Below are 13,498 nucleotides of genomic sequence, written 5' to 3'. Positions count from 1 at the left end.
GTTAGAGTAATAATGAAAGAACAATAGTTTTGCTACTATTTTGTTGAGCTTGGTAAGGAAAAGAAAGAAAAGATAAATTAGTCAGCAGGTGTCAAATACACAATATAATTCAACCGTGTAATTGATACTTGTGACTATTTTCCTATTGTGCTAGAAAGACAGCTCTTTCCATTGTGTTGTATTTCATACAAATTTTGTGACAAATTAAAAGTAGTACATTTTTGTTTACTTTGATAAGGGTTTCTGAGAAAACATATTGAAATGCACCTGGTAATCTGTGAAAAGTCTTGACAGATACTCTTCACAATAGCACCTGCACCATTGCTTTAAATTTCTCCTGTTCCGTTTTCGAAGTGCTGCCACAGAAACAAACCGTGCCTGCTCTAGAGCACGTGTAATAGAACAAAACAGGTATTTACCCAGTAACCATTCATAACAAACCAAGGGAGACTAATAAACCCTATTGCCTTATTACCAGCCTGAAATGTTAGTGTATTTAAAGTACAGAATTGCCTGCTGGTGCAGATGTGTTGAGTTCAGCCAGAGTCAGGGCTCAGCGATGGTGCAGGCGGGTGGCAGGAGGTCCTGCGGTCGGTCAGTCCCCGCTGCAGCCGCCCGAGTGCTACAGCTGGACACTGGCCCTGGACCACAGCGCCCTTGGCACCGGCACAGCCGGCCTCCACAGGCGTGTCGATAAAACACTGATCGCTAGGGCCTTGCCAGGGGTTATCACAAGCACACACCATCAATGGTAAAGGACCATGGGGTTCGTATTTTCGGGTTTTCCATTTAAAATCAGCAATCTGCCGCAGATTCAGAGCATTTCCAGTCATTTTTGCGGGTTGTCACTCATTACGTGCGCTTCAGCGACATGAAGGCAGAGTCTGACAGTGCTATCCACCATGCAAACAGGACTGCAGACAGCACTACCAACGTTAAGACCATAAGAATAAAATAACCAGAAGCTGTAGAAGCAGGAGGTTTTCGCTTTCTTTGACAGAATTTGAAGTATAGGAGATAAGGACTTAAACTGTAAAAGATGTGTAACTGAGGGCTGGGGCTTGCTGTGCTACCTACCCACAAACACAAGATTTGCTTTCATTTCTTTTCATTCTGTCTGACTTTCTACTACTGTCTGATCTCCAAGGCTGCCTCATGAGGATGATCTCACTGTAATTAGTATTTCTCCATAGCAATGAAGGGAGAATTCATTATGTAAATATGTTGAAAATATGTATTACTCATAACCATCACAGTTTTTTATTTTAATAAAGTAGTATTTTTCTTGATATGTTAGAACAGGTTTTAAAGTACTCAATTGTGTAAAGTTCCTAGAAAGCTCACCTCTAAATAGCAATAAAATACACTGAAATTCCAGGCATAAACCCATAAACCTGAAAATAAACCTAACTGAGAAGTTGTCAGTCTTTAGTTTAAAAGTGAAATTTGTGCTAAAAAAACCCTACTTGAAAATTTGGCTGAAAATTTTTGGTTTACATCATTGCCAGGGGCAAAGACAAGGTACTAAGTTTAAAAAAAATAAAAAAAAATGTTTTTTCTTCCCCCAAAGTGAGCTCAAAGTTCTTTGTTAAGGCTGATGATTTCATTCTCTGCCTCCCAAACTTTTTTTTTTTCAGTCTGAAAAGACTTTTTTCTTTTATTTTGTCCCCTTGAAATATGGCTAATGTTGATTGCAATGCTGTATGTTCCATAGATAAATTAACTCCTAGCCATTGTGAAAATAGACCCCAAATTCTATATTTGCCCTTTTAAACATACCTGGTTGTAAAGCTCAGAACCTGCATTGCTGAATGGAAAAAATGTTTAAAAACTAAAGTCACCTTCATGGAGGTTCCTTTTTATCTACTGTTTCAAAAGACTTTCTATGTATCTATGAGTTTTGTTCATGAAATCAGAATGTGCTATTTATGATACCCTGAGGAGCATCTTGTGTTCTCTCTCTCTCTCAAATGCTGTGTATCAGCCAATCATCAGTCCTGAGCAGGTCATTTGACCATGACACTGAACCCATACTGAGACTTGTTTCAATGTTGGAAGATGACATAAATAAATTCAATGGTTTAAGTTAGGAAAAGTTTATGAAAAACTGCTTTTCAAGTGCTTAAAATAATTTCATTGCTTTTAAAGGATCTCAGAATCATAGAAAGATTTGTGTCAGAAGGGACCTTAAAGATCATGTAGTTCCAACTCCCCTGCCACAGGCAGGAATGCCTTCTACTGCACCAGGTTTCTGAGAGCCTCATCCATCCTGGCCTTGGACACTTCCAGGGATGGAGAGTCCACAGTCTTTCTGGAAAACCTGTTCATAAAGTGATGAAGCACTGGAACCTTATAAGAAGTAAAGAATTTCCTTCTCAGATCTAAGCTAAACCTGCCCTCCTTCAGTTTTAGGGCATCCTGCTTTGTCCTATCACTGCATAGAGAAGTATGTTAAGTATTCCTAGTACAGTTAATTGCCTGAAGACTGAAACTGTAATGAGATAAAAAATGGCCACTCAAGTTTCAGCAGCAGAGGTACCTGGGCATTTAGGATTTTATATGTTTAGAAATGGATTCTGATTTCACACCTCTCAAATAATTTTAAAGTAATTAATTTGCAATATATCCAAAGTAAACATGTAGAGTAGTGCTTTCCCTGCCTCATTTTATGTCTGATGAGAGACTTTATGCTGTGAATAAATCCACTCCATCTTCATGTATGGCTTGGATGTTCCAGTGTATTTTCATTTTATCTAATAAACCCAGTTCATATTTTGCCATTTTTTGCGTGCTGGTTTTTCCTTTCCTCTTTAGTTATCCTTCATAGTTTTGTGGTTTTTCATCTATGGCCTGAATCTTTTATTTCTTTTGTTTTTATATCTTAGTGTCCTACTATAGTTAGTAATCAGACTGTTTCCCTTGTTAAACAGAAGGAATTTATGCTATGGCTCACTGATTTGTAATCTCATGTTACCTTTATTCCTTAAGAAATTCTCTTATTACATTGTGCTTTTCACCACCATGGCTGATGGGTACGGCTCTATCAGGTACTTCTTCAGATCAGTACTGGCTTATGTATTCATCTTCTGTATTTTAATATTTGAAATCAATATTCCCTTAAAACCTGGATTCAGTCTATCAAGTGTATAGGCATGATATGCAGATTTGGCCATTTATGGAAATGGAGACCAGGTCAAATTTTGAGTCTGAACTGCTGAATCCTAACTCATTTAAAAACACATGATCCATGCATAGATAATGAACACAAATTCTGCTAATTTAGAAGGAATTTATGTGTGTAGTATAGTGGAGGTATTTGTCAAAATTTTAAATTAAGAAAGATGGGTTTTAGGAATGTTGAAATTATTTATTAGTTAAGACAAAAAGGCAGAGGTTGCATAAGATTATGTTCAGAATTATGAGAGTAGGGCTTTTGAAACTGTGTTATTTGTTTTGAAGTACCTTTGACATCTGGAAGATTGAATCAATGGAAATTCTTTAAGATTTTCATGTGCCTTGTGAGTCATAGTCATAAAACTAACATGCAAAAGTGGGAAGAATGTTGAAGGTCAATATGCCTGGGAGAGAAGAACAAGCTGAAGGAATATTTTTCAGATTAGGAAGTATTTTCATGGACTTAAGCTACAAAAGTTAGAAAGGTCCAACTAGAAAAGTAATACCCTACATTTTGTTCTTAAACTTACTTTATTTTACTCAAACAAAAATGAGAAAGAACTTTTCAGTTCTGCTGAATGGCACAGAAAGCAGAGAGCCAAATTTAGACTTTCTCTAGTATGGAGAGACTTGAAATTTTACTTTTGTTAGAGTCTCACTGAAAGGTGTTACCATGGTCAAGATCAAGTGTGCTAAATAGTCTATAAAGTCTGTGACTGTAGAACTGGAATATAATCATTTGAGATCCAGAAGAAGAAGCTGATAAGGACAAAAATGTGATGTATTTGATCATAAATTAGAAAGTGCAATTTGGACTTCAGTACTTAGGATGATTGTCCAGTTTGAGGTACAACAATCCTAAATAGAATAATGATATTTATCCACATTTATTTTCTATGAATCTGACTTGGGGCAGGGGAGGAAGAGGTATTTTGATTTGTTTTCAGCAGTTATGATGCCATCCTCAAGAATATTACCTTTTACTTTCCAAAACAAAGAACATAGCATAGAAACCATTAGGAATTTAACATTAGAGGTTAGATAGTATGTAGGTACTTGGAAAGCTGTCTGTGAAAAGCATCAGTAGAACAGATAGACATTTCTCAAAAATAGTATTAAAAATTTTTATCTGCATTGAGCAATCATTTTCTTACCTACATCTCTGTTATTATTGCTGTCTGCTATTGTAATGATCATTAGAATTTAAGAGGTTTTGGCATCTTCATAGGAAAAATTTAGTCATCTGTGTCTTCACACAAATCATCAACCCTTCTTCCATGTTTTGGTAACCTGTTTAAAAAGTTATAGAAATGGTGCAGTGATTAAATGAGCACATTTGCAAAGCATTTGCACATTATTGAAAGTTAAATCAGAAAAAAAGGTAAGTCATTAGAAGGAGCTTTATAGCAATTAAAAACTTTTGCTTCAACAAAGTAAAAAGCAAACATTTATCTTTACTTGTAAGACACTGAAGAATTTCCATGCCTCCTTAGGAGCACTAATTCTGGCTTAATGTATTCATTAAATCAAGAATAGAACAAGTATGAAAACAATTATCTGTGTGGTTTTTCACAGTTTAGATCTGTTATCTTATGAATACCCAAGAGCTGAAACTTCTGCAATGTGCCAGACTTCAAAGTCTTTGTTGTTCCTGTAAATATTTGCTCTGCATTTATTACAGTAATAAAATCATTGAAACCATGATGTGTAACAATGATGGATTTTTGGCAAAGTGATTGTTCCAAAACATTAAAAAATCAAGAAAATCCCTCCAAATGATGATACACAATATTGTGTTATTTTATTTTACTGTTGTCTAAAAGGGGAAATTGATTTTTTTCTTATTTACTTACCTGGAGAGTGGTGATACCTAAAGACTTGTAGAGGCTAAGAAAAATATGTGATAAAATGACAACATTTTGCACAGGTGTTTAGAGTATTCTTATTCAGCTAAAGGTCTGTTAAGGATTTGTGTAAATAGAGGTAATATTTCAAAATGAAGGCATAGTGATATCTGTTTTTTAATGGATCAACAAAAGATTATCATATAAAAAATCCTGATATATTGTTGCGTGCTAATATATCCTGTGATTTTACTTTTTTTTAATGTTATATGTAGTTTCTCTACATCAGTGATAATTTTATAATATATGTGTTGAAGTATCCTCACTTCATCTACCAGAAAGTATCTTTTAGTAGTAATTGATGGCTAATTTTGTTGGGTGGAAGCCATCATTTCAGTAGTTTTTATTTGATTTAATTTGAGAACTATTTGAACCATAAAGAAGAAGAAGTAGTGAGTGAAGCTATTCAGAAAACAAACCACAAATATTAAATTATTGATTGTGTAAAAAGCTAGATTATGCTAATGAAATTATACCGTTCTTTTTTCTGTTACTTGAGACAGATGTAATTCTCTTATTTAAGCAAAATGTTTTAAAGTTCAGTGTATTTGTACAACCCCCAAAGACACAGATTGTCTCAGTTTTAATTCCCACTCTGGTAGTTTCCTGTAATTGCCTGGATGAAATGTTGCCTTCAACAACATTTGAAATGTTGTTGGTCTTGGCAGTGGAATCAGTGGGTGTATATGACTTCTACAGGGGCTGTAACTTGGAATTTTTAGTGAGCAGTGAATCAGCCTGCTCATCAGAATCTCCTATTATGGCAATTTTCAACATTTATATTAGGAAGAACTGTTTAAGGTGGTGTTCATACATCTCGAATGTTGGTCAGATTCAAATGGTCTTTACAATAAGCACTTAAATATAACTTAAACACATTTTAAAAAAAAGGTTTCAAATGAAAGTTAAATTATTCACATCAAAGTAAATTAATCTTGAAGCCAATTACAGCTAAGATAAATTTAATTTAATTTAATAAATGTTCCACAAAATCTTGGCTGCTGCACACACTAACCAGGTAGTTTACCTAAAATTCTTGCTCCTACCCCATGCTTTTGTATTCTAGGACAGGTCCTTTAGGGTCTTTCTGACTCAGGATCTACACAGCCAAAATTTGGTGACCGAAGCTTTTAAACTTACACCAGCTTTCCAAAAATGGCATCTCTGCATCCTACCAGTGTTCTACTGTGTTTAATTCATAATGTTATTCATCAGGTAAATAATTTACTGTATGTGCCCATAAAAGCAGAACAATACAGAGCTATCTAACTGTGCAATTTAACAAAATAAATTGTTCAAATTAGCCAGATCTTCCATTTTATCATATTACACAATGTAAAAAAATGATTAGGACCAAAATCTTTCTATGCTGTGTATTGCCTGAGCATAAGACACAAAGTCAGAGAGAAAGCAGCTTATGTTCCAATAGCTGCATGAGAATTTTAGTAGCATTACCAATAAATAACCAATATGTTAAATACAATGAAACCTACTTGTATATGTGCTAAAACTGTCAATGGATAGTAGATGGTGTTAAGGTACATGCTTTTCTTAACAAAACACATGTAAAAAGTATGTTGCTGTTACTAACAGATGGGAGGCTGACAGAAAAGTAGCACTTTGTTTTACATCACTTGGGTTTGATTCATAGCCTCTTGGTACTGTTTTCCTCTAGCACAAGTTTGGCATTCATTGAATTCTATAGAAGAGTAAGTCTTGTTCTCACAGTGTCAAAAAAAATCAATGGCTAACTACTGTTTCATCTTTCAAGATTAAAAAAAATTGTCCTACCACAAAATCAGGACAGAAGACAAGACAGTGTTGACTGTCATGTCATTTGTTCCTCCGTATCCTTAATGGCCTTAAGATATCATTAGTATGTATGGGTTTTAAACCTCTCTGCATATAATGACCTAATTCTGCAAATATTACAAATGGCCAACATAAGATTGAACTGTTAATAGATATAAAAAATTGCATGCTCAGTATTTTTCTGGTTTCTTATATATATTTAGCACTTATTTTCTTTCTTTTGCAGATTGTAGCTTTGCGTGAACAAAATGCACACATTCAAAGGAAAATGGCAGCTGGGGAAGGTTCTGCTGAATCAGAGCATATTGAAGGAATGGAGCCAGGGCAAAAGGTTCATGAAAAGGTATAAAATGTTAGTGGTCATTAAATCTAACAATCCGTATGATAAATAATCAGGCTTTAGATTTTAGTAATGTGACTTTTTTATGGGATGTCCATTTAGAGTTTTGTCTACCTACTGAAAACAGCATGAAAAAATGAGCTTGTTTAAATGGCAAACAAACACAAATGGGCAGGTCCTTGCTCTTTGATAGGGTGTTTAGTTCGATCCATAACTTATAATAAACTTTTCTTGGAATTTTTTGCATAGTGCTGCAATTATGTGTACTAAATGCTGCTGTGTAATCTTTTGTATGTTGTATACAGAAGAGCAAGGTGTAGTGGCATAGGTGTATTTGTGGAAGGCTGCATATGCAAACATTCCTGCAAAAAGAAACACTAAGGGCATAACAGAGACCTAAAAACTAGAAAAAGTAATTTTTCTCAGTGCTGCCTATAAAATATTCTTCAAATTCTTGTCCATGCTCATATAGAGAGAAGCTACTTCGCACTCCTTCAGAAGAAATACGTCTATACAATTCAGACCAAGTATTTGCTGCTTGATGCTGAAAGACAACAAAATGTAGAGACTGATTTAGAAAACAGGTTTTCTCCTTAGCCTTAGATTTCCACATTGATAAAAAACAAGTTGAGCATCTTCTTCTCTTGCTTCAGAATTATTAAATTAAAATTATAACATAACATTTGGGAGACAGCTGAAATGAGTGGAGCTGCTGCTTGGATCTCTAATTGTGCATTTTTGTGTAATGCCATATGATGAAAAGTGGCATAAATCACACTTAGAAAAAATAGCTGTCATCATTATTTATTTTATAGTCAATCCAATTTACAATGGTGCACTCACAGTGCAGGCATTAATTTTTCACATTTTGCAGTTTATGTGTATTTTCCTTTGAGTAATCTATGTGCCTGAGAAACACACAGTAAACAAATACTGTTCAGCTACACCCCCCTTTCTGCAAAATCATACTCACAGACACATCTGTGAAATTTTGATAAAATTCACCCCACTCAGTTGTGCTTTTAAATACAAGTACACTGTTTAGCTGAAAATCTCTGATTTCCCACTTTCTTTGCAAGCTGGGTCTTCTGTTTTGAGCCATTGGGTTAATTGCTTACAAGCAGAACTAAGTGGAAATAAGACTATCCATCCTTTAAGAAGTCTGCATATTTAAACACTAATGAGAGGGATGAAATCCAATGTAACATATTATTATCATCATTTTTTTAATTGAACATTTCTAGAATATTATGTCCTGAAAACTTCTATGCTACCTAATAAAAGCAATGTATGTTGGTCAAATTAAGCTGAAATAAAATTATTGCTTACTAGATTTTGCTGCTTATGGCAATGAAATCTTACTGGATAGGGAGTTAAGAAGAGACTGTACTGACACCAGATCAACCAGTGCACTCTAATTCACATCCTCTGCACTAGCTGCTCTCTACATTTCTACTTTTACCTTGGTGGCCATCATCAATTTTTTATTATTTAGGAGAGAGACATTTAAAAGGTAGCAAATACAGAAGCTTGCAAAGAGGCCAACTTGCACAAAGAGAAGAGTTTTAAAGGACTTTGAAAAATTGTTTCAAAGAGCACCTGACAGAGATCGCCTGCTGTGGGAATTAAGATGCAAGCATTTCTGTTATCAGATATTCTCCTGCTTGCTTCCACTTATTGCCACACAGATATCCTTCACTTAATCTCTAAGGATAGTTGCCCAATTTCCCCAAAAGTGAACGCCAGGAAAGACAGAACTCCCAGTGAATAAGGTGCACATTGGGAAATCTATGGAAGCAGCTAGGGATGCTGCAACAGTGGGACTGAACAGTCAAAAATAAGATACTGTGAATAAGAAGTTTGTTTTCAAATAAACCCATTATTTCCTACTGGTATTTATTTCAGCTTCTGTAAGAACCATAAAAGTTGAATAATTCAGTAAAACAGTATTTTCAGAAATGATCACATGCAAATTAGGAAGCATTTAAGTTGCTTTGAAAAAGAGATCTTCTGATGTTGTACACCTTAAATGTCCACCATTGCAGTATCCCTTTCAACTGCAATTATATTTTGTTTGTTTCTCTCTCACAGTGGAGAATTTCAGTTGAGAATGTTGTTTGACAGCTGATTAGAGGCTGGAGACAATTCAGAGCAATTGAAGAGGAGATCTCTAATGATCAGATTTCTGCTTGACACAGACCAAAATGTGTGAAACAGCCTAGAGAAGCGGAAGAGTTTTTCAACACAGGGGCAATCCACCACTTAGAAATGACTGTGACACTTAGATTTAATGATACTGGTTTGGCATAGGTTTACACACTCTGGTTTGTGTGCTGGTTGCATGGATGATGATCATCATGCTGCTTTTGCTTGTTTAGCTGTCCTTTGGGTTTGGTCTATTGCATAGCAATGTGTCTGTTAGTATCAGTTTCTTTTGAATGTTTTACATGAGGCGTTTGAATGGAATGGGGTGGAAAAACTCTACACTCTAGTAAAAATCATTCCCTGGTAACTTATTTATTCTTACATCTCAAACAGCATCAGCATTACTGTTTGCAGCTTTGATTTTTACTCTTGCTTTTATAAGAGTAGATGATCTGTACAATTTAGCTTGGTGGTTATTTTTATTTACTTTTTTATATTCCTATACTATAGAATTCAGATAAGTTTATTTGACCTGTGTAGCAAATTACATTTCTGTAATTTCCCTGATGATGTGGCCTTCATGGCCAGATTTTCTCAGTTGAAAGGAGCATCTCCATCATTATAGAGCTAAAAATAATCTTGTTTCTTTTTTCTTTTTTCTTTTTTCTTTTTTCTTTTTTTTCCCCTGAGATCTTGGACAATTTTTTCCAAGTGAGGACCATGATGCAATGGGGATTTATTCTTTTTCATTTATTATGAACTTGCCAATACTTTAAAAAAGAAGTGTCAATTAGTATTATTCACCATTTACAGAGTGTGCTAGTAAAGAGTAGACATAAGGCACACAGTTTTAGGGTTTAAGTAAACAAAACCACAAATATAAAGGGAGAATACACATACACACAAAAACCCCAACCACACAACCCAGTGCTTACAGTATAAAAATACTTGTTTCTTCTAGGAATTCTAAAAGACCAGGCTTCTGAATTTTTAGATTACTTTCAACTTTTCAATTTTCTGTCTAGCCTTATGGTTAAACAGAATTTAATTTAGTTCTCTGACATGGAAAGGCTTCTGCATATGGGCATCCTGTGAATCACCTGTGATTGTACTACCAAAACTAAGAGGCACAAATGAGGAGTTCTGTCACGTTAATGAGCCCTGTCTCTGCTGCAGGTTGTTCAGAAATAACCTCATGAGATGATATTAGTTTCCTTCTCACCACTCTCTGAGGTTAAAGTCTAGCACAAAATGCATAATTGGTTACTGGTGGATAGTATTTAGGACAAATACTTTGTGTCAGATGTTTTAGAGAGAAAATATCACATGGAGGTGCTTTTTACTATTCTTGGGACTTGATAAAAAAATCGGGTTTTCACGTAGATTTTACCACATATGTAGTTGAACATGTAAATTCTTCCTACAAAATAAAATGGAAAAGAACTTTACTATACAACCTGGGACAATTTTACCATTTATTTTTTGAACTTCTGTAGACTGGTGTCCCTACTGGGTTTTTTTTTATTATTTTAACTTAGGTGTAACTCCAATTAGTTTTCCTCCAGTGTTATTTTGCTAGGTTTAATTGAAAGGGCAGTATGAATTAGATTAACAGAGACTACAATATTCCAGATTAGCCTTACTTTACAATTTCTCATGGTGTTCCTTTTACCATTGTTCCTGGGTTTTTCCAGTGGCCTAGTCTGCAGCTTTTTCTTTTATTCTTCATGTAGAGAGAAGCAACAATATGGGGGGTGGGAGGATTTATGGTTATTTGTACTGCTCAAATTTGCTGTCCTCCCTTCTGACATTCCCATGTGAGCAGCACATTGTCTTACTGCTGAGCTTTTTGGATCTTGAAAGAAAGAAAACCATGCTCCAGGGATGTTGTTTTCCTTTTCATGCTGTTCAGTGGTAGGGAACATTTACTTTCCTTCTCCATTTCCACAAACCTTAAGAAATTAAGATTTTACTTCTCCCCTCAAATATTTCTTGTTTAATCCCTGTTACCCCCTCATTCCTGTCTCTGCAGTGTGTCACCTGTCATAGTTAGTACCATCACTGTTATCAGATTTACTTGATTATTCCATCCTTTCTGTTTCTACTCCTATCTTCTTTAACTATATTTGAGTGACCATAAAGACTTTCTTTATGAAGTAAAAGTACATTTAAAACCCATAATAACAACTGTGTTATTTTTGTTATATCAGTTATCTAATGTGGTGATATGATGATATAACAGGAAAAAAAAGCAAAAAAATCCCAGCTTACAAAAACCCACACCAGGCATCCTCTTGCTGTTGCTCTTTCCCTCTTTGTTCCCAGGAGAGGAGGAATGCAAGTGCTGTATTGCTGGGTAGAGATGTCATTCCTCATATACCTTTGTTTGCTCTTACCTAGCCCAAGAAAAGATGTCTTAAGCTTCTCTAGAGCCTTTCAGTCCAATGCCAGCCAGATTTCTCATGTGGCTGAGAAACCTGTGGAAAGGGGCAGGAGCAGAGGCCAGAGGCCCTCCCAGTGTGTGCAGCAGGTGAGCACACACTGCAGCTGTGTGTACCTGCCCTGGCTCGAGAAGCCAACAAAGAGGAGGGGGAAAATAGATGATTATGCCTCTTCTGCAGCACTGAGGTCTAAATAAGTAAATGTGCTAGAAACAGATGGACCGGTGGTATTGGGTAAACCAGTTGGCAAAAAACCCTCAAAGCATTGAAGCATGTGAGCTATTTGGCACATTTCTTTCTTCGAGGAAAAATAGCCACTGATCTTCTTCACTGAACTTCTAAGACAAACCTAGGGACCATGTACATTTTATATTTTCTCTGCTAGAGTGTTTTGACCAGTTAGAAAGCTTTCTTTAACATTCCTGCTTTAGAGATTTCCTAATTGTTTCAGATTGCTTCCAGTACTTTATTTTCCACCACCCCAAGTAATTTGATATAATTTCTTCCCTTTTGTGGGGATTTGGGAGTAGTATAGGGATATGATAGTTAGGAATGCCTATTTTGAAACTTTTTTTTTGAGTATGCTTTTCTGAAAAGGTTTCCTTTAGTGCTTCAGGTAATAATTAGCAGATTTGATTTCATTGTTTCAAATATTCAACTAATAGTTTATTTACAAAGGATCGTAATTAATATGCAGCAACAATATTGTAATTGATTTATTAATTGTACTGTGTTACAGCTGATGCTCAGCATCAACAAAAAGATCCTTGAATACCAGAAAACAAAAAAATCAATCAGATAAAAAAAAAAAGTCAGCCAGAGAAAGAACAAGAAAAAGGATCAAACATGGACATTATTTATAAAACTGATAATAGAGAAGATTCTGCAGTTCTGTCCTTCCAGTTTATTCCATAAGAAATTTCCCTGGAGAAGGGGAGGTTCCTGCTCCTTTCACTAATTCAGAAAATTAATTTGAATCACCATCTACAGAATACCTTTTGCTTCTACTGGTTTAGCATATTTTCACATTCTTGTTCATATCAGTTATTTCTTGAATTAATACTTAATAACGTTCTACCTGTGGTCTTTTGAAATGCTTGCTGTATGTGATGTACCCATATAATGGATATATCCTAAAATAATAACAAGGCATGAAAGTGACAAAATACCAGTTAAAATCCCTTGGTAAACTTTTAAAGTATGCTTCAAAATTCTAAATATACCAGATTTTAAACTGAGTTTTTAAAAGTTTATTTGTGTCTTTACAGAAAGCTTTCTTTTTATCCTGATCTTGCTAAGGAAAATTAAAATGTTGACATTTTCAGTAGGTTGGAAATTTTAAATACCAACTAGCTCTATATATGAGTACAGGAAAAATGTAAAACAAGACTGAACGATGATTAGAATCAAAGCACTTTGTGAAATAGTTCATCAAAGAATTATGAAGGAAGTTAATGTGCATAGATCAAAATACATGCATACATAATTGTCAATTACAGCATTGGTTTAATGGTGAGAGACAAATTCTAACTGTGGTATCACTTGTCTTTCCAGAAATCTTGGATACTAAGCAAATTAGTAGAAAAAAATTATTTTTCAGATTTAATTTATATGTGGTTTAGTTATTCATTTTGTAAGGAAAAAAGTTTCATTAATGAAAAGAGAGTACTTCTCTTGCAGTG

The 13,498-nt window shown here is 35.0% G+C and overlaps 1 protein-coding gene across 13 annotated transcripts in view; it reads left to right on the top strand.

The window, feature by feature from the left end:
• Positions 1-13,498, top strand: part of PPFIA2 (PTPRF interacting protein alpha 2) — a 283,735-nt gene that overhangs the window by 202,131 nt on the left and 68,106 nt on the right. For all 13 annotated transcript variants that reach the window (XM_015628393.3, XM_015628390.3, XM_015628392.3 and 10 more), the window contains one exon: positions 7,117-7,233. In XM_015628393.3, the coding sequence (XP_015483879.1) occupies positions 7,117-7,233 (117 nt within the window). The remainder of the gene's footprint in view (positions 1-7,116; positions 7,234-13,498) is intronic.

Source organism: Parus major, chromosome 1A, assembly GCF_001522545.3.
Source record: "Parus major isolate Abel chromosome 1A, Parus_major1.1, whole genome shotgun sequence".
In the NCBI taxonomy this organism is placed as follows: Eukaryota; Metazoa; Chordata; class Aves; order Passeriformes; family Paridae; genus Parus; species Parus major.
This window is presented reverse-complemented; position numbering and strand designations above follow the sequence as displayed.